At 40.5% G+C, this 22,118-nt stretch overlaps 1 protein-coding gene across 2 annotated transcripts in view; it reads left to right on the top strand.

The window, feature by feature from the left end:
- Nucleotides 1-22,118, top strand: part of LOC108794528 (tankyrase-1) — a 191,530-nt gene that overhangs the window by 131,265 nt on the left and 38,147 nt on the right. For both annotated transcript variants that reach the window (XM_018565583.1, XM_018565582.1), the window contains exons 11-15: nt 448-526; nt 7,382-7,553; nt 14,162-14,241; nt 19,178-19,323; nt 20,208-20,373. In XM_018565583.1, coding sequence (XP_018421085.1) covers nt 448-526; nt 7,382-7,553; nt 14,162-14,241; nt 19,178-19,323; nt 20,208-20,373 — 643 coding nt within the window. The remainder of the gene's footprint in view (nt 1-447; nt 527-7,381; nt 7,554-14,161; nt 14,242-19,177; nt 19,324-20,207; nt 20,374-22,118) is intronic.

Raw genomic sequence — 22,118 nt, 5'->3', positions numbered from 1 at the left:
AACTCCAGGTAACTAAGATGTAAAAGGTAATATATTGTTTATCCTCATAAGTCTTGAAAGTGTTACACACAACAATTTCATGAGCAGCAGGGCACACTATGACAACCTGTACCTAAGAATGTGTCTTGTTGATAAACAAACATGCAGCATGTAACTTGTCATCCAAAGGCTTTTCAATATACATATCACTGGACCCTCCTTATACATATGGTTACGTTCTGACAGAGCTATTGAAATACCGAATTAAATCTTCATGTTTCTTGATTCAGATTCAAAAAGTACAGGCTTTTTTATATTTATATTATTTATTGGTATCGTATTAATAGTATTAACCAGTGTACTTACATCTTTAAGGTGTAATAACTGGTTAACTGAATACATTGCTGTAGTTTGTTAGAATTTGTTATTTACTATATAAATGAGAAACTTCCTATTTTTTTTTTTTAGTTTTATGACACCACTTCATATAGCTGCCGAGAGAGCACATAATGATGTCGTGGAGGTTTTGCATAAGCATGGAGCAAAGGTAATGTTGAGCTCATTTATGTTTCTTTCATACTTGTAATATAATTTCAAACCCTAAAGTCTAATAAAAAAGTATTTCTGATGTTGTTGTATCTGTCTTCCTCTGGACTTCCTATCCTGGTGACAACATTGTCACAAGGACAAAAAGTAAGGCAAACTATCCCTCAGGAGAAGAAAAATAGAAATAAATACCTTGCGAGGGTTCCAATCCATTCTCATCACTATGCGGTTTAATTTTGGTCACCAATCCACAGAAAATATGTCCTGGAGATGGAGAGGGTACAGCGAGGGGCAACTAAACTAATTAAGGGGCTGGAGGACCAAAGCTATGAGACAAGGTTGCTAAATTTAAACTTGTTCACTCTAGAAGTGAAGCGATTAAGAGGGGATATGATTTTGATGTACAAATTGTTTAATGGTGATACTAATATAAGTAATGAACTGTTTACTGTAAACTTCCTAAAGAAGACTAGAGGCCACCACCTAAAGCTGGAGGAAAAAAGATTTAACCACAAAGGACATAGAGGGGGCTTTTCTGTTAGAGCGGTAAAATTGTGGAACTCTCTTCCATAAGCAGTGGTATCAGCAGAGTCTGAATACATTGCTGTAGTTTGTTAGAATTTGTTATTTACTATATAAATGAGAAACTTCCTATTTTTTTTTTTTAGTTTTATGACACCACTTCATATAGCTGCCGAGAGAGCACATAATGATGTCGTGGAGGTTTTGCATAAGCATGGAGCAAAGGTAATGTTGAGCTCATTTATGTTTCTTTCATACTTGTAATATAATTTCAAACCCTAAAGTCTAATAAAAAAGTATTTCTGATGTTGTTGTATCTGTCTTCCTCTGGACTTCCTATCCTGGTGACAACATTGTCACAAGGACAAAAAGTAAGGCAAACTATCCCTCAGGAGAAGAAAAATAGAAATAAATACCTTGCGAGGGTTCCAATCCATTCTCATCACTATGCGGTTTAATTTTGGTCACCAATCCACAGAAAATATGTCCTGGAGATGGAGAGGGTACAGCGAGGGGCAACTAAACTAATTAAGGGGCTGGAGGACCAAAGCTATGAGACAAGGTTGCTAAATTTAAACTTGTTCACTCTAGAAGTGAAGCGATTAAGAGGGGATATGATTTTGATGTACAAATTGTTTAATGGTGATACTAATATAAGTAATGAACTGTTTACTGTAAACTTCCTAAAGAAGACTAGAGGCCACCACCTAAAGCTGGAGGAAAAAAGATTTAACCACAAAGGACATAGAGGGGGCTTTTCTGTTAGAGCGGTAAAATTGTGGAACTCTCTTCCATAAGCAGTGGTATCAGCAGAGAGTATTGAATCATTCAAAAATTATTTAGATACCTTCCTCAGCTACATACAGTGGTACAGGTACTCTTATTGACTGGAACACACACAGACTTGTATAGACACACATACAGAGGTTGAACTTCGATGGACCCGTGTCTTTTATTCAACCTCAAACACTATGTAACTATCCAAAAGCTAAAAAGAATGATTTGTTTGGACTACCACGTTTCGTAAAAGCAGGGGAATATAATCTTAGGGAGGTGGAGATTTGCTGGCATTTCACCGAAGCAGTTAAAGATTTTATCATAAAATCAAGCTTGACTCTTAGTTTCAAACTGTTTGGAGATAGAAAGTTTGAGCAGGGAAGGAACAATGGTGAACATTAATAGAATTTTTTTTTCAGACAAAACTAGGAAATCTGTTTATGTGCACATATTATGCTGCTGCTGATTAGTGAAATGCTGCTAGAACAGCCTGTCAGTACAATTTATAGGTTAACAGTTTAAGCCAGGCCTATGATTGTTTTCCTTTGGAGCAGTAAGGGTCAGTTGTACAGTAGATGTATGATGTTAGGGCTGAACGTGTTGTTTGTGACAGATGCTGTCTTTTTGGTTCTCCTCTATATTTATAGATCGTTCAGGTTTAGATACATTAGGTCAGTACATTTATTTGTAATTCCTACAGAATTTCAAACGCAAATTAAGCTTTCATAAAAATTACTGTGCAGCTCAATTTCTGATTCATCCATGTTCCTGGCAACAGGATGAGTCATTAGATTTGAGTATCTTGGCCATTTATCTCCGGTGATATCTGTGTCAATTCTTCAATTCTTATTTTTCTTTTAAATTCTTTAGTGCAAAATACATTGGCACATAAGTGTTTTCAACATGGTCAGCTTCTTAACTTCATGAGCAAGTACCAAAAGAACATCTATGAATGAAAACATTTAGTTTATACATCCACAATGAAATGGGTTCTGATGCCCTGTAAAACTGTGGTCAGAATGTCCTTTAATCCTAAGTGTGTTGAAAAGACAGGGATGAGTAAATAGAAGCAAGAGGGAAGGTGAGTTGGGTCAGTCTCACAAGGAGAAATGGAAGTTATTAAAGGGGAATGAGCAACTCTATTTGGGAACACCAATGCCACCGTTGATCAGAGGAAAGAAATGGGATGGGTAGGAGAGCATGGGGGGGCGGGGCATAGGCAAGATGCAGGGTTCACACTCTGGGTCAGGGAAGGAAGGGAAGTCAGACAATGGGGGAAGAGAAGGGGAAAAAAGGGTGTGGGGTTGTGGAATATGGTGAGGGGTAAGAGGAAGGAGCAGGGGGGCTGAGGATAGTTATAGAACAGTTTAAAATCAAAGGGGTCACAACAAAGAGGGGACTATAGGTCACGATGAGATTCAGAGAAGCCTGTACTCATTCGTGATGGTATAATCTAACCAGTGGAACCATGTGGCACAACATTTTTCATCTGTACCTTTTGAGTGAGCTAGTGAGGTCTTCCATAACTTTAATATAATTTATTCTGCCAAACCCTTGTTTCATGAATGGTGGGGAAGGATGTTTCCACAGTGCCAGGATATAGGTGGGTGATAAGTATGTCATGTAATTATGGCTGACCTTTTATAGGTTATAGGGGAAAGGTGTTCTGATGTAGCAGTAAAAGGCTGGATCTTTGGGAATTGGAAGGTCAATGTTTCTGATTGATGTTTTGCGCATGATCCCAGAAGTGTCCTAACTTGGGCATGACAGAAGTTATGTAGCAGGTCTCCAGCGAAAGAGCCACAATGTCAACACTGATCAGGAGAGTTTGGAAATTAGGAGTGCAGAATATGAGAGGTCCTATACCACCATATTAGTTTGTAACCCGATTCTTGATATTTGTTGCTTCACGAAAGATTTACAAGCAAGAGTAAGAGTTTGGCTTTCCTTTCCCCGGAGAGCTGTATTTATAAATCATGTTCTTGTTTGAACGGAAGTGGGGAATCGGAATCATCCTGAAGAAATGTTTATAGCACGTTGAAAGAGTTTGTTTAGATGTGCATACTCTTGAGCATTGTTTTTCAAACGGTGACAGGAGCTGGTCAAAAGCCAATGCTTTGGGTAGTGATGTTGTAAAGTGAGATAGCTGTCTTCACCCTCAGTGTCCGAGAGAGGCCATGTTGGGATCCATAGACATGTTGGTGAACAATGGTAAGGATGATTGCGTACTAAAGTGTATGGCTCTGTATTTGCTTGTCTCGCTTAGTATAAGTGAACCCCGGTAGAAAATGATGGGTTCCCTGTAATAGGGAGCAGTAGGAGAGTGTACAGACCCTTTTCACAGGAAACCTTTTGAGCTATCAACGAAGTAGGCCCAACCATCAAATGTAGTTTAAAGCAAGAGGAGTGGGCTTATCACACCAAGGAACTGCAGAGAAAGGAACAGGGGAGGAGGCCTGTTCCATGGATGTTCACCCAACACCTGTTGGGTGTATACCAATCTACAATATGCAAAGCGTTAACTGCAGTGTGGTAGCCGTTCATGTCTGTCAGGGATAAGCAACTCGCTTTAGCCTTTTGTAGTATACTATGTTTTACCCTGGCAGCTTGGTGGTCCACACCAAGAATCGATTCTGTTGTCCTAAAAAAGGATTCAAGCTAATGATTGGCTGACAGCCGCTGCATTGGAAAGCAGCAGAATGCCGACACACAACATGTAATTGTATGGGATACAGTTACATGCGGTTTGAAATCACTCTCCCTGGAAACATCGATCATGCATCTAGGGAGAGTGATTGATTCCTAACTGCATGTAATCATATCACATACCATTACATGCTCTGTGCTGACGTTCCTCTGCTTTCAAATGCAGAGTCTGTCACCCTATCATCAACTTGAATGGATGACAGCTGCAGCTTGTAAACAGCAGATTAGAGATTCCTGCTGCAGGAAATCGCAAGTTCCTGATGCACGAATCCCTAATCACACCTAAAATATAGGTGTGAATGGAGCCTCATTAAAGTAATAGACTTGTTTTTAAAAGGTGCAGGATGAGAGAGTTTTGACTTTTCCTATGCAAGATGGAAGTTAAGACTTTTCAAAGATGTGTGCTTGTTCCAGGTCAGTCATTAACTAGGTAGTCCCATTAGGATCCTAATGACAGCCCCAGGACAGTGCCAGATCCTATAATGCATATGCGTTTAAAGTGTGAAAGCCCTATTTTGCCAAGAAAAAAAGCCTAGCCCTCGAGGTCAACTAGCTACTTTGCAAAGATGTTGGCAAATTTTATTGCGTATTCTTAACCTACTTTTATTTTGTTGCTTCTGAGAAGGGGCATTCTAGTGCAAAATTTCAAATTGACTTATGTTTGTGGTTTTGTTTTTAATGTGATGTCATGATCAATCCAAGGGTGGTAAGAAACAATTTAGCACTGGCATTTCTGTAGAAATACAAGTAGCTTATTAGTGATAAAATTAATTAGTGCATGCTTCTGGCATAGAAAGTGAGACAATTATGTACAATATATGTACATTTTTTTTAAATAAAATTCAGTAGTTTGCTTAATCGAAGACCCTGAATTTCTAAACAGGAAGCTCAGTGATACAAAGTGGTTGGAACTCTTGTGATAATGCCACGTAAAAATGCTATCCTGCATTTGGGTGTAAATGAAATTCTGGTTCTTAAATACAAATGATTCTGTAAAAGAGACTGCTAAATATATTTCAATTTATTTGGAATAGTGTACCCTCTCCTGTTAATTATAAGAAAATTAGAGTTTAATAACCATGTGAATTGATTTGGTTGTGCTTGAGTTATCAAACCACACGTTTACTGCAGAAATCTGCAAGCCTACTGGAAATTTCCTAGATGATCCTGGTAGAGCTGCAGCTAACGATTATTTTCAAAATCGATTAGTTAGCCGATTATTAAGCTCGATTAATCGGTTAATCGGATAGTCTCCTTACTACTTCTCCCCGCGTCCCTGTGCCGATCGTGGATGTGGGCGGGCGGTGAGCGTGAGGCGGGGAGGAGGTGCGGCGTGTGTAGCGTGGATGCGGGCGGGTCTGGCAGCGGCGAGCGTGAGGTGGGGCGCGCAACGTGTGTGGAGCTGTGGACAGGGGCACCTTATCAAAAGCCGATTAATCAATTATTGAAAAAGTTGACAACTTTTTCAATAATCGATTATAATCGATTATGTCGATTAGTTGTTGCAGCCCTAGATCCTGGCAAAAAAAACCTCCCTTTGGGAAAACAAAATGGTTGAGGTCAGGACTTAAGTGTTTCACTTCAGTGAGTGTCAAAGCAACTCTCAAATCTTTTTTTAACTGCCGGTAAATCAAGGTCTCCTTGTGTGTTAATGACATGACATGAAACATGACATGAAACATAACACCGGAAAATGAAATGTTACTTGATACTGATTGTCAAAGCTGAATATGGGTTCTCTTTCTGGCTCTACTGTCTTAGGCCCCATTCACACTTGCGTTTTACGAATTCCAGCTGCAAGAATCAGAGGTTTCCTGTGGCCAGAATGACAAGTGTTTTCAAAGAGCAGCTCAGCCTATGCAAAGCAATAACAGGCTGATAGTGGCCATGGCTGTTTGCACATCCAGCGATTAGCTGCGGTTAGGGACAGACTGTGCCCGGGATGATCATCTGTTCCACAGGTAATCAGTTGATGCCCTGTTTACTTCTAAACAGCCTCAAACAGCTGTGGGAGCATTCAGCCTGTCATTGCCTTGTTCAGGCTTCCCAACCACAGCTTTTTCCAAACACATGTCATTCTGGTCGTGGGAGGAGGAAAGTGGAGTTGGGGTGTTTGGTGGTGGGGCAAAATTGTTTTGTTTTTAAGAGCTCGTTCACACCCGCAGCTGTGTTTAGAAAGCAGTCACTGGTGTGCAGTGTCATTGCACTGAAAACAGTACATCACACTGACTTTTTACCCCTGATCTTTATTGAAATGTCACAAACTGACTTTTAATGCAGCTCTATTCACCACAGCATATTGTGATGCAGTGTTGCAACACAATGCAGTGAAAAAAGTACTGCATGTATTTTTATTGTATTATTTATTTTTTACAGGTGTTTATATGGCATTGACAATTTTACACAGTGCTTTACATAGTTTCACATTCACATCAGTCCCTGCCGTCAAGTAGCTTACAATCATGTAGTAGTTTTTTTTCAGTGCACAGCAGGGGTGTGTACTGACTACATTGTAAACAAGGTAATTTGCCTTCACTATGCATTAGGACTAGGTGATTTTTGCCCTGGGTCCTAACTTTTTTTTTTTCTCAGTTGTCCAGGCCAGCGTAATAATTTATTATGGTAAAAATGTTTGCTTTATTGTAGCAATCTTAACATAAACTCTGCAGTTGCATTAGTTCTGAGCTTCTTTTAAGTTTTCAGGTCTAGAAATATGTAAACACAAGTAGTTTATTCAGAGTTGTCAGTGACAAATTACAAGTTCTTCAGGTTGGGATTGCACCATTGCACATTGTTTTTCATGGAGTATATTAGGCGTTTGTTATAATGCGTGCTTTTGTTTACTGTTCAGATGAACGCTCTGGACACGCTTGGGCAGACAGCATTGCACAGAGCTGCTTTGGCAGGGCACCTGCAGACCTGTCGTCTCCTGTTAAGCTTTGGCTCAGATGCATCGATCATCTCTTTGCAAGGATTTACAGCTGCACAGATGGGAAATGAAGCTGTGCAGCAAATTCTAAGTGGTAAGTGAACATACTTTAGTCTTACGTTTAGACATTAACTTATGTTATTCATTAGTAAAGGATTACACACTGCAGGTGTGCTGTGTACATAGCATTATATTGGAAGATGCACATACTAATGCATTTGACATCAAATACATTTTTCTAAGGCAGGGGTCTCAAACTCAATTCCCTCGGGGGCCATTTGACAAATTTTTTTTCTCCCATGTGGACCGGTTGCCAAATGTCATACTTTAAAATAAAATGTAACTATATCCGGTATGGTACTACGTACCCCACTACACACACAGTAAGGCCCTATTCATATCTGCAAGTTTAGGTGCGATTAGGGATTCCTGCATCAGGAACATGCGTTTTCCTGCAGCAGGAATGCCTAATCTGGTGTTTACAAGCGACAGCTGTCACCCATTCAAGTTAATGATCAGATGACAGCTATGCATTTAAACGCCTGCACACTGCATGTATGCGATAGGATTACATGCAGTTAGAAAACACACTCCCTGGATGCACAATCAATGCGTCCAGGAGAGTGACTGATTCCTAACCAAATGTAATCATATCATGTACCATTACATGCAGTGTGCAGGCGTTTACATGCAGCTGCTATCATTTGATCATTAACTTGTATGGGTGACAGCTGTCGCTTGAGAACACCAGATTAGGCATTCCTGCTGCAGGAAAACGCAAGTTCCTGACAAAGGAATCCCTAATCACATGTAAAGATTCAGGTATGAATGTAGCCTAATACACTCCCCCACCCGTACACATAAACAAATCCTACCCATGCACACAAAAAAATAATACTAACCCTGCACCAAAAAAAAAAATTACCCACAACCAACCCCACACATTAAATACAATCCCAGTCGTCCAGTTCTCCCACACACCCACATATAAAATAACATACAGAGCCCCCTCTCCTGCTTACCTTTTTGCAGGCAGGAGGCTGTGAGGAGGAACGATCCCTGTGATTGATTGGTAAGGTCTGCTGTAGACCTTACTAATCCATTCTTTCAGCCAGCATTCACTGAAGGATTTCAGAGCCCTGGCCGAAAGGATCCGAGTGCCAGCACAGAGCAGCAGCTATGCGGTCTGCATCCGATAGAGATGCAGACCGTGTAACTCCTCTTGCAAGTCAGGTACGCGGTCAGTGACCGCATACCTGACTTGTGAGCTGGCTGCGGGCCACAAAGTAGCGGCTCGCGGGCCGATACTTTGAGACCACTGTTCTAAGGTATTGTTCAATGATTGTGGGCTGGAAGTTTTAAAGTATGCAAGAATGCAAACCTCTTGGCTGATAGAGACCCTGCCACCAGACCATTCATTTTAACAACAATCTTCCCATAAGATTACATGTATATTTAACGTATTGTATGCATGTTAATTAATTGCAAAAGCCTCCCTTGTGTAGACACCCAAAAGCCCTGAGCCTGCTGCTGGGTGCCCTCATCTTGTATGTGATGTCAGCAACCATAGCAGACTCTGAGCTGACTCTTAATTGGCCCTCTATAGTATTGCCCTTCTCTCCTTTTGCTTTTACCTGCAATTTCTTAGTTGTTGACAAGGTCTTTTAAAAGTACCTACAAATCTGAAATGGCCTTTGGAGCAATACTTGCTACTAGAAAATGGTAGAAAAAATATCTACACAAGCTTTGAAGAATGTTCCCTCTGTATTCCCGGACATTTTGCTCCATCTTATTTTTAAGCTCAACTCCTGGTTTAAGAGATTTTGTTAAAATGCGATAGGTATGTGTATTCTTACTTGTGTCTTGGCTTGCAGTAATCCAGTGTCAAAATTTGGCTCTGTACAGGAGCATCCTGTAAAAAAGACTTGTCACTGCTACGCTCTAGCCTTGTACGGGGTGATTGGTCTAGTATCCGGCCCAGCCTGTAGTAGGAGGACCTGCTCTGCTTAAGCTGTGTGCAGCACAGATAATGTCACTGCTACTTTTACAAGTAACTGGACTTGCAAAGGCATTTGTTGGTCATAAGTGGTTTTATATTCTTTGTGGATGTAGAGAAATATATTTAAATGAATGCTTTCGTGTCTATAGTTCAGTTTTAACAAGATACCTAGTCCCTAATTTAAAGCAACCATACAGCTTAATGCTGGCACTAGCATGCTGCATGCTGCATGCTGCATGGTGTATGGATATTTTAAGGTGTGGGCTAAAGCAAATATTTAGAGGAACATTTAATGCAAACCTTTTAACTCAGAAATGAACAAAGCAAAGGAAAGGCCCCTGATTCCCATGCCTGCTTATTGTTTTTTAATGCACTGTTAGGCAGAGAAGGTACTGTTTCATTTGCATTTTTAGCCTGTTATAATTTCAGGGTCCCGTCTGTCACCCACAGGTTTTTATTAGCTCTTGCACATTATGTATTGTGGTTCAGCAGTGGACCTGCCCAGATGCGGGGATTTAAAATAAATGCAGGCACCCACATAAACAAAATTCCAAGTGCGCATTACTTACTGTTAGGAAAATGTATTGGTGTTGTCTGTTCTGCTCTTCTAACTATATGCACAACGTATCTGTCTGTTCTCCTCAAGAAAAGCATACTTGAAAGGTGATCCGTACCCTAATTTAAACAGGAAATGACACCATGATTGCAATTAAAATGAGGGGATCTCATCTGGGGATTTTTAGTATTCCACAAGAATCAGCAGCAACCACTACCTTAACGTGACCCTGCCATATAAGTAAGATGTATAAAGCGATAATGTACCTGTAAAAAAGGAAATTTGCATGGACCCGCACCACAAAACTTTATTCTGTTCTTGAGAAATGTTCCCCGAAGTCCGCTGACACTTCCGGGAGTATTTCCTGCAGCTCTCACTGGTTTTCCTGCTGACCTCAAAATCAATACAGGAGATGGCGTCAGTAGGAGAAACCAATTAGAGGGACAGGGGGCCCCAGGAGACTGACAATCCCAGAAGTGTTGCTTTCTCAGAGAACTCTGAGGGAACCATTTCTCGCGAATGAAGTCACATTCAGTAGAAAAGTTAAGTATGCCCTATCTTGTTACTTGTATATGCTTGCTTTATATTTATCACTTAGTATGACAGGGTCGCTTTATATTTATCACTTAGTACAACAGGGTCACTTTATTGTAGTGGTTATTGCATATAAGAGAACTTTAACCTTCCATTAAGCATTCCTTGTTAAGTGAAATCTGAGAAAGATGTTTTTATTTAAAGTGACATTAACGGCTAAAGCCAAACCTCCACCCCCCAGTGCTAAAATAAGGACCTTAAATCATGCCTCTTAATCCGATCTTCTTCTTCTTTCCTGTCCTTTTCAGCTGTCCCTCCAGCGCTGGTGCGGGTCTCCAATCCAGTGCTGACTCCTCTGTCTTCTTCGCTCATGTCCCACGGAGTCTGTGCGGGTGCACGCTGCTCCATAGACTTACCTTGTGTCTCTCCTCATCTCCTGGCCGAACATCTGAACTGCGCATGCGCCCGCTCCCAAGGTCCTTTGTGACCACCCAAAAATGTTCAGATGTTTGGACAGGAGCGCACGGCGGAGACACAGGTAAGTATTAACCCTTTCAAAGAGTTTTCTTTTTTTTTTTATCGTTTTGCATATATCTACTGCTTTCAAGGGTTTTATAACCCTTGAAATAGACTCCACAGTTGTATATAAACGGACAGGGGATACCAGATTCCTAAAGTTTTAATTTTTACAAAGTTTTATCTTGGGTGTTTACCTTAAAAATACTTGCTATTTACAGAGTCGTTAAAGCAGGAAGACTTTGTATTCAAAGTATAGGCAATGAATGGTCAAATCTTTGCTCAGAGTTATTCCAGATGGTGTTTTACTATCGCAGACCAATTTGCAACCAGATGGAATGCTTAACTATAAATGTTCTGTTTGTTAAGTCATATGGTTATCCCTCTTGGTGCAGATGCCTTTTCAATTAATGAGGCTTTTTATCTAGCTTATTAGCTTATGTATTTCTACAGATTTCTCTCATCATCAGAAAGATTATGCTGTAAAAGGCTGGTATCCTTTTTACTATGTCCTTTTGGTCCAGAAGCCTGTGTGCTTCTCTGCTCAGGCTGGCTGAGCAATGGACTCTTAAATACTGTCCTGAAAAAAGATCTTTCTGCATCCGTAGGTTCATCTTCCTTTCCTGAGTGCAATATTAAAGGTCATCTCCTAAGAGCAGCCTTTCTTAAGGTGCCCATGCACTGCACGATTCTCGTACGAGAATCGCGGGAAATCCAGCAATATCTAGACCCAAGAAGAAACATTTAACATATTACAACTCACCAGTTCCTAAATGTCGTGGCTGCATTGGTTTTCTTTTTTAAGGCTAAGAACATCTTAAGCAAATACAGAAAATACCTGTTGATCTTGCCAGAAATGCAATGTCCTTGTCACTTCTTGAGACTGGAACCATAGGGTTTACATACACTTCAATGAATTGTCCTCATAAGCCTATTGTGGCATTTTCTTAAAAAATATAACTTTAAAGGAGAAGTATTGGGGAAGTAAAATATACTCTTCACAATATTTAGAGCCAGTGTGGACACTGCAAGCTGTCGCACACCCTCTCTAAATACTGAGAGCTGAATGATCATTCAAACGCTGATTGCTCAGCTCATGGCCTCCTCCCTGTCTGTCATGGCTCCCTACAGAGATTCCCCCCTCTGCTTTCTGTTCCTCCAGAGCTTATTAAAGGGACAGACAAGAGAGGGGACAGGCACAGCTGGCTCTTGCTCTAGAGAGGTGTCATTCAGGCAGCCGGGTAGATCCCCAAAAATCTGTCGGGACCCTTCCCAGGTGCAGTGCGGCTCTGCTTTCAGCATATAGAGGGCAAGAAGTATTGGAAGAGCATCAAGGTCAAAACACCATACATCTCTTTATTTCAGGATAGAATCTCCTTAATGTAATGTGGTCCCAGGATATGGTTTACCTTCATTTTCTTATTTGTTTGTTTAGTTATTGAAAGTAGCAGCAAACTGGCTGAACTATATTCCTTAGCTGTACAAATATGTTTGATCAGGTTACTAAAAGTTAAATATTCACGACAAAACCCAAAGCTTCTTCCCACAGACACAGTTCACATTGTGCTTTAGCGTGGGCCCATTTCCACTGCTGTGATTGGCTGCATTTATTTATTATTGCTGAAACCCAAACTTCACAAAAGTAGTAAGGCTAACAATGGTTAATGACTGTTAACCTCATTGCAACAAAAAAAAACCCCACAAGTGCAATTGAGTTAAAAGATCAGATGTGACAGTATATAGTGGGTCAGTTTACGTGCATACTTTGCATACTGTACATTCACATCAGTCCCCGCCCTCAAGGATCTCAAAATCCAGGATACTCCTATACACACACACCACACACACTGATGCTAGGACCAATGACTACTATCCCTCATCATTGGTGTCTTTGACCGCAGTTGATAACCCCCAGCATTGATGTCAGTGACCTCAATAATAATCTCCAGTATTAGTGTCAGTGACCTCAATAATAACCCCAAGCATTGATGTAAGGGGCCTAGTGTCAGTCACCACAATAATAATGTTAACCCCCAGCATTGGTGTCAGTGGATGCAATATTAACCCCTAGCATTGGTGTTAGCGACCGCATTATCCCCCGATGCTCAGTGTCAGTGACTGCAATATTATCCCGCAGCCTCGATGTCAGTGACTGCAATAATTATCCCCCAGCATTAGTGTCATTGAACACAATTGTAACCCCCAGCATCGGTTTAGTGGATGCAATAATTACCCCCAGCATTGAGGTAAGGGGCCTAATTATAACCCCCAGTATTGGTGTCAGCATATGTGACCACAGTATTATGCCCTAGCATTGGTGTCAGTGGCTACAATATTATCTACCAACATTGGATTCGGTGACCAGAATACCATTCCCCTGTATTGGTGTTGACTGCAACAAAACCCCCTCAGAATTGGTATCAGTTACTACAATAAAAAAAAACCAGCATTGGTGCCAGGGACCCCAATATTAACCCCTAGCATTGGTGTCAGTGTATGCAATAATTACCCGTAGCATTGGTGACAGTGGCCACAATATTGTCACTGGCATTGATGTCAGTAACCGCAGTATTGACCCCCAGCATTGGGGTCAGTGGATGCTAAAATAACCCCTAGAATTGGTGTCAGTGATCACTATAATATCCACCAGAGTTGGTGTCCGTGACCACAATAATAAGCCCAAGCATTGGTGGCTGTGACCACAATATCAACACCCAGCATTGGTGTCAGTGGCTGTATTATTATATCCCCTCACAATGGTGATCAGTAACAGTGCTGTTAAATAACCTCCCTGCACTGGGGCTCATTTTTAGTGTTATTTAAACCCCTCCACTGGTGGTCAGTGCAGTGTTTTCTTTTGTTAGTAAACCCCTCCATATGTTTATGGTCAGTGTTGTGTTCACCCTAGGCCTAGGACATGCGTCTTGGACACCAGACCTTTTTATTGTAGGATAAAGGGAGATTTGTACTTTCATTTACCAATTGCTGTCCCATTTATTGATCAAATGAGGTGAAACGGTTGTCAGGTGTGCTGTCTCTTCCCCGCATAATATTTGCTAGCAGGTCTAACTTCATTTTTATTTATTTTTAATAACAGAAAACACACCTGTCCGCACTTCTGATGTTGATTACAGACTACTTGAAGCTTCCAAAGCTGGAGACTTGGATACTGTAAAGGTAAGATCCATTACCAGTTGTGCCTTGTAAGTGATTCCTAGTAATGGTAATAGTACTTGAAATTGAAATCCACCCAGAAACTGAATTTGGATTTGGGTGTGTAGCAGCAATATTGGCCTTTGTTAGAAGCAATATTTATTATTTATGTATTTTAAAAAAAAATATTGTTTGCAAAAATAACATTCTATAACTAAAATGTGTTTTCTTTTGTCCAATAAAGAAGGTTTTGGATTTAATGAGGAACTAAACTTTGCACCATACACATAAAAAGGCATGCAGAAGGAAAGGGCTAGTCACTTTCATTGCCTGTGGTCTTTCTGCAGCTGAATTTTTAACATTAATCACTTGCAATGCCTGTCTCTGTTTAGATGGGGCCAACTTGGTAGAGGCAGAGTTTTGCTTTCCCATGTCAGAGCCTTAAATCCAGCAAACAAAACAGTTAGCAGCACAGTAATGAGCACCAATTCTCACTACAACTCTCGATGCTTGCTGGCACATGCAAACTGCTCTATAATACACAGCGCCCTGTACACAGCCCTACTATGGCCTACCTATATCAGTCATATGTCAGAACGGTTCCTTTCGCAAGGCTTTCATGAATTTAGCTTCCTGCAGAATCAGCTGGTTCCCTGAGCATTGGACATGATACCTTGTTTTAGGGTGGCTCCTTGGGAGCCACCCTTGTGTGTGCTAGTAAGGTGTCTGTCTCCACAGGCACAACAAGGGAAGCCAAACCCCTGCTCCTCCTTCCCCAAGCTGGTAGATGGACAGTTGCTGGAGATTGTACCTCTCTTGTACTAAACAGGAAGTTCAGGGAAATAGAGCTGAGAGCGTTGGAGCCAGCTGTTTGGAAAAACATGATGACTGTAATTGTTTAGACAACAAAATAAATCAATACTGTACCGGGCAATGTATATTTGTTTCATCTGGATTCATTATTGAAAAAAGTTTGAGAGTTTAATACTACTTTAAAATGGGATATCCAACATAAGAGACAATGTTTTTGTTATTGCATATTGCAATGGATATTGCATTCAGATACAGGCATACTTTACAAAATACTATTGTCTTCCACATCTATAAAAACAGTGTCTGCCTGACATTTTTATATTTCTGCTCCAGAGTCAACAAAATAGCAAAAATAAAGTTTGGGGTTTCAACATTCATCTTGTTCAGTATCTGTAATTATCTTGTGTGTTGTTAATAACACGAGTCAACTTTACTTTGTATAAGCCTGACTGGATTTAGTTACAATTATGATCAATTTATGGTTTGGTCTGGTGGTGATGTTAAATAAGAGTATTTGCTTTAACAGGTAATGCATTTCTCTCATATTTTGTGAAAATTTGTTAGACAACCCGTATATTTAAATAATTTTTTGAAGGGGATAGTAGGATTGATTTCAGCGAGGGGAGGTCACAAATTCAATTTTTGGCTTAGAGTTTTCGGGTTACAAATAATGTCTTTTGCAAAACAAAAAAGTGTATTTCTCTAACTCTTGAGTCTTGAATATGCTTAGTAGGCACATTTTGTATTGAGCACTGCAGAATTTCATCATGTAAAAACTGTAATATTTTTTACCAGTAACCTTGAATGGCCGGGCATGACTATAATAAGTGCCAGAGAGTACCCAATGATTGAGGCCGGGATCACACCTGGGCGTTTTACAGTGCTGATCGAAGCGCTGTAAAATGCTCAAACAGTAAAATCCCATACTTCCCTATGGGTATGGTTCCCACCTGGGCGTATTTCAGCCCGTGAAAACGCGCTGAAAAACGCCCTACGCCCAAACAAGTACAGGAGCTTCTTTGGGGCGTTTTACCGCGCGCATCCATTGGTATTCCCGAGTGTGGCTCGGGGTTAACAAAGCGGTAACACAGTTCACCACTCAAGCCCTAATGATACAATTTTTCCCATTACTAGTAACCTCTGCCAAATGTTGTCATTTAGGAGCATTTAAAGTCAACTGAAAAACACATACTGTTGTGTGGTGTTCAGGGCTGAAGTGGAGCACCTCAGACCTAAATAACATTCCCTACTTTGAAAAGCTGCAATCAAATCGTTTAGAATGAGTACTTGGCTTATAATTCTATGGTGATAAGAAATGGACTAGCGGTACCCTTTTGGGTTACTTTAAATGTAAAAGTGTTTTGGCAGGGCTGTAACATTTATTTATTTTTTTAATTCTTTATTTATAAACAAAGTGGTGGGATACAGAGATAATTCACATCGTATCTGGGCCACATGGCCGCACATCAAACAAAGGCAATGAACAACCTGACGATTAGTGTAGTGCCAAAAACAAACATTGTGTAACATTTTTTTAAGGTAATAACTCCCATAAATAAAATTACTTCTACTTTTTGTAGATGAGTACTGATGCCGAATTAATGTAACCATGACAACCAATAAGTTCAGCGAAAGGTGTATCTTGAGCATCCTTAAAATATAGCTATAAGCCCTTCTGAAAATAGTTGCTTTGTTTCGAAAAGCTTGCTCTACTGTTCTAAAAGACAGTTCCTGTTTATTTCTAGATTTTTGCCTAAAACAATATATTTTTTTCTGAAATGCAATGTACAAAAAATTGTTTATGGATTCCATAACCGAAATGTTACTGCATTTTAAGTTTCATCTGTATCTCCTACTGCTTGAACTTGATCCTAGAGCTAATATTTGAAAACACTGTCAAATTGGGGTTATGTTTTCTTTTTTGTCTAAAAGTCTTATTGACCTTTTTTTTCATACAAATGACAGAACAAATATGCTGTAAAGTTAATATGTTAACTGTTTTAGAGGAAGCAGTAGTCACAAAACAGCATTGCTTGTATAAAGTTTCCAGTGGCACTTTCGGGTTACCTTAGGCAGAGTGGTGCAGAAGAGCCACACAGTTGAATATCCCAAAACAAAAAATGTGAACAACCTCAAACATTGGGAATAAAAACGCGAAATCCTCATTCGCACCTAGGCGTTTTGACGCTCTGAGATTAGTGTGCCAAAACGTATTGGGTCTTAGGGGCAGTTCACACCACAATGTCCACGTTCCAGTGCGTTCAGCCTCTGGAACGCAAGCCAGCCGGCTCCCTGTTCAGGGGACAGGAGGGGGCGTGGAGATGCATTGAAGTCAATGGTGCCGCAGCCACGCCCACCCGGCTCCCTGTTCAGGGGCAGGAGGGGGCGTGGAGATGCATTGAAGTCAATGGTGCCGCAGCCACGCCCCCACCCACAGTGCAATCACTGCACCCGGAACGCAGTGCGATCTGCAAAAATAGTGCTTGCCAGGAGTTGAAAATTGACCTCTGATTAATTAGTGTTGATGGAAGAGGCATGAGTTAGAAGAATTTTGAATTGATGTTCATCAGAGAGAATATGATGACAATTCCCATTCCCTTTAGGCCAAGTAGTCAGGAGGGTTTACTTGTGCGACCACTAGGAGCACTTAATATAGCAGGGAGATGCCATGGGATGGATCAGATGCAGTCATGAATTTTTACTCTAACAGATTAAAGAGGAACTTTACTCTTTCCCCTCTTACTGTGTCTCCTGGGCTGTCCTCAAAAAACATACTCCCACATGTCCCGCTTTGCCTTGTGTAATTTGCCACTCAGAGTCCTGTGCTGCCATCTTCTGTTCTTCCCTATTAACAGACAAACTTTGAATTTGTTTATAGTAAAGTATGATAGGGTCAGGACCAATGCTAGGATCTTATTTCTGTTGTGTCCCCATTGGAGAGATTTTCCCTCCTTCCCTGTTGTGGTGTCTACACAGGAAGTGAGAAGACTGTCCCCATTGGTAATGACAATAGTGAAAACTGAATACAGATTCTAACCCTTCGATACTCTACTGAACAGTGTTTTAACCACTTGCCGTCCGCCCGTTGTAAAAAAACGGACGGACGGCACCGCAGCATTGGTGGGTTGCCGTCTCCAGACGGAATTTTTTTTCTGCTTGCGCGCGCCCCCTAGCGGGCACACACTGGCAGAAAAGACCTGACCAATGCAAACACCCGTTACCGGGTGTTTCACATATAGACGATCGGCGGCTCAATAGCCCGCCGATCGTCTATATGTGCTCGTTTTCACTAAACTGATGAGCGGTAAAAGCTGTTAAAGCGTCGCCTACGGCCAATTTTGGGTATATTCTTTTTTTGAGGTTTCGCGCGCGCACGCAATTTTAAGGCTTGACATGTTTGGTGTCTATTTACCCGACGTGACCCCGTCTTTTATATTCTACCAAAAAATTGGGTAATAATAAATGTTTTATCATTTAATATAGGGGAAACTGTTTTTTTTTTTATTTCGGTAATTTTTCCTTAATATAGTAAAAAATAAAAACCCCAGTGGTGAATAAATACCACCAAAAGAAAGCTCTATCTGTCCCCAAAAAAGGGTATAAAATTCATTTCAGTACAGTGTTGCATGACGGAATAAATGTCAGTCAAAGTACCACAGCGCTGAATACTGAAAAATGGCCTGGATGGGAAGGGGGTTTAACACCGCGGATGTCAACTGGTTAATTACTCTGTGTCCACGGTAGAGAGATTCTGCTAGCTTTTTGTTCCCTTGACCACACAGGACATAAGGGGCCCCAGGTTTTTTCTTGGTAGGTTTTCCGAAAACTGTTGTAACCGGGACAGGATGAGATGACAGCCTTTTGTGAGGGTGATAAAGATAGTAGTAGAGATTGCACATATAAGTTTCTAACCATATCCTTTAAAAAAAATGTATCTGGAGTTCCACCATTACCTGTCGTGTAAATTGGCGGGAAAATATTCTCTACCTCTTGATCTATTCAAAAGTGTTTTTTTTCTTGACCTACCACAGTCTTTACTTAACTAATTGAGTGTTTCCATTAATTTTTAAATGTAAAATCCATGATGTATATTGCACCTTCTCAAGTAATTTTTTATGTTTTTTCTTTTTAATAATCTTGTTAACAGCAGCTATGCAGCCCTCAGAATGTGAATTGCAGGGATCTTGAAGGTCGCCATTCAACTCCATTACATTTTGCTGCTGGTTATAACAGGGTTTCTGTTGTGGAATATCTACTGCACCATGGTGCTGATGTGCATGCCAAAGACAAAGGGTAACCGTGTACTTCAAATGTTTTATTGGTTTTCTCAGCCTGTAATGTATTTTCACTATATTTTGCCTGTGAAATATAATGGTCATGGAAATAGTCTGCACTAAACTTCTTTGGAAATATTGATAGAATGAACAACAACCTCTTTTACGCCTGTGTTAAATATTTGTTCTCATCCAGTACTTAGTTTTGTTTTAAACCAGATATATTTAAAGATGACCTATAACCTCATTATTCTGAGGGTCCAGCACAGACTCATGACCCTGCATTCCAACTCCCTTAGAGTAGGTTCACACCACATTATGCTCATCTGCTCTTATGCATCAACTTGCACTGATACTGTGCATTGTTTTTTGACAAGCAACTGACACCCTATAGAGCAAGACGTTTTGCATTTTCCATGTGTTGGGACTGCATTGACCGATGCAGCCCAGCACATGTGATGTAAACAAGCCCTAAAACATCAAATTGGAGCTGCCCTGTTACAAGGCCAATCTACACACATAAGACATATTACTGGGAGGAGTTGTGACTAAATCATCAGCTATTGATCATAGTTGCTTATAATTCTATTTTATTTTCCCTTTGCACTCTTGTGATGTTTGTACTGTATGTTATAAAACATCTTTATGTATGCTTTCATTGTGCTTTCCAGTCCAAAATCCCTTTACCACTTCCACATTTTTTACAGTCAATGTTTGTTGTGTTTTAAGGCTGTTGCAGTAAGTCATACACGGATTCATGAAACTGATGTGTATTTGAAACGGCACTACGGTCTTTTTCTTTCCTTGAGATTTTTACATTTGTGTTTTATAGCTTTTGCTTAAAAAAGTCCTTCTTATTTTACTATCTCCATTAACGTTGGCAAACATTGTCTGATTGAACAGGGGTCTAGTTCCTTTACACAATGCTTGCTCCTATGGACACTATGAAGTAGCAGAGTTATTGGTGAGGCATGGGGCTTCTGTCAATGTTGCGGATCTCTGGAAGTTTACTCCATTACATGAAGCTGCTGCTAAGGGAAAATATGAAATCTGCAAACTCCTGCTTAAGGTAATATGATCTTTTTTTTGACTCCTTATAGTCAGCTTTGTTACAGTAGAGTTTCAAATATTTTATTTTTTCTTGCATTGGTAGCCTTTGAAAACCTTTATGCTTTGAAGCCATGGGCATAATGTTTTCTGAAAGGTTACTTTAGCTATAAACTATGCTTGGAGCTCATGTAATAAAAGAAAATGCCGATTGCTTGGCTTTTTATGTCTTTGTTGCAAAGGCCAAAATGTATTTCTTTTGAAAAACTTGGAAAGGACACATTTTACATTCCATATTCTACTGTACAGTAAAAAATCAAGAAGTGATGGAAATTAGAGTTGTCAGAAGTAGTTTGAAAACAAATTTGTATTTGGTAACAATAATGCTAAATATTGGTCAAATGTAAATGTTTGAGGTTTTCCATCTCTTGTGCTGTTCTAATATTATATTATGGCCTTATTACTGTCCTATACTTTAAAGCTCTTTAAGACCCACACGATCTTCCTGGTGCACTTACTCCCCTCTGTTGATCAGTAGTATTCTGTGTTAACTAAGCGTCTAACATCCATGTGGAGGATGCAGCTGTCTTTAAAGACTTCACCGATAAGCGACTGGCACCTCTCTCTAACGCCGTGTTTTGTTGACAGGCCCGGGTCTTCCACCTGTTTTCCAAGGGATAGCAGTTCATCCTTTGATCATAGAGCATTTAGAGCTAATGCTTGCAACCTTGAGCCTCAGAGCAAATTGGTTGTTGGTCTCCCATTTCAGTTCCCAAGCCCAAAGTAGCCCAAAATACCATTACAATACATTGGACGCAGTTTTGATCCTGTCTGTAACTGCTCTGCTCTGCTCCTGGAACGCGCTTGGTATGAACAAGGCGTCGGGGTCAGGGTCTACTTTTGCGATGTTGTTCCAGAGGCTTTTGGCTCCCTATTCTTTGATCAAGACCTTTTGAGCAAGGTGTTTTGCATGTGGCTCCCCTTGTTCGATTCCATGTGACTCCGAGAGATCTGAATTTGATTGTCTTGGGGCTTCAAAAACCTAATTTTAAACCTGTCAAGGATATTCACCTTTCACCCATCTTTCTTCATACTTAAGCTAGTTTCGGCCTTTCATCTCAACCAGAACATCACCCTGCCGTCTCGCTTCATCAGAAAGGTATTAACTGAAGAGAGATGCTGATTGGTTGCCATTGGCAACTGCTCCAGTTTCTGTGTGCTCCAGTTTTGATAAATTCCCCTCTCAGTCTTTTGTCATTCCCGATGATTCCTGTAACAGCAAACTACCTTCTCGTTCCACGATTTTTCCAGTGGTTCAGATAGCGCATTATCCAAGCTTATAAAGCACACAATACTAGATCTGTGCGTGCCCCTTGGGCTTTTTAGCATCAGACGACTGTTTCTAAAATCTGCAAGGCTGCCACCTGGCATTCCGTTCATACGTTCTCCAAGTTTTACCAGGTGGATATTCAAGGCTCATTTGATGCCAGCTTCAGGTATAAGGTCCTTTTAGGCAGCTCTTCTAGCTTTAGGAAGTATTTGGTTCTGTTTTTTTTTTTCTGGGGGCATGTTAGCTTTTGTTTCATGTTGCACACCGCTTACGTTGACTGCTTTTGGACCTCCCAACGGTATATGACTTCCAGTGCTCCTCAAGCAATGAGAATGAAGATAAGATTTTTTTACTCACCGTAATTTTACGGTGAGAGAGACACAGGTACCCACGTCTCTGTGTTTTTGATCATGATCTTCCCTCTAATTTTGACATCG

Source organism: Nanorana parkeri, unplaced genomic scaffold, assembly GCF_000935625.1.
Source record: "Nanorana parkeri isolate BGI_ZX_2015 unplaced genomic scaffold, ASM93562v1 scaffold863, whole genome shotgun sequence".
Taxonomy (NCBI): domain Eukaryota; kingdom Metazoa; phylum Chordata; class Amphibia; order Anura; family Dicroglossidae; genus Nanorana; species Nanorana parkeri.
This window is presented reverse-complemented; position numbering and strand designations above follow the sequence as displayed.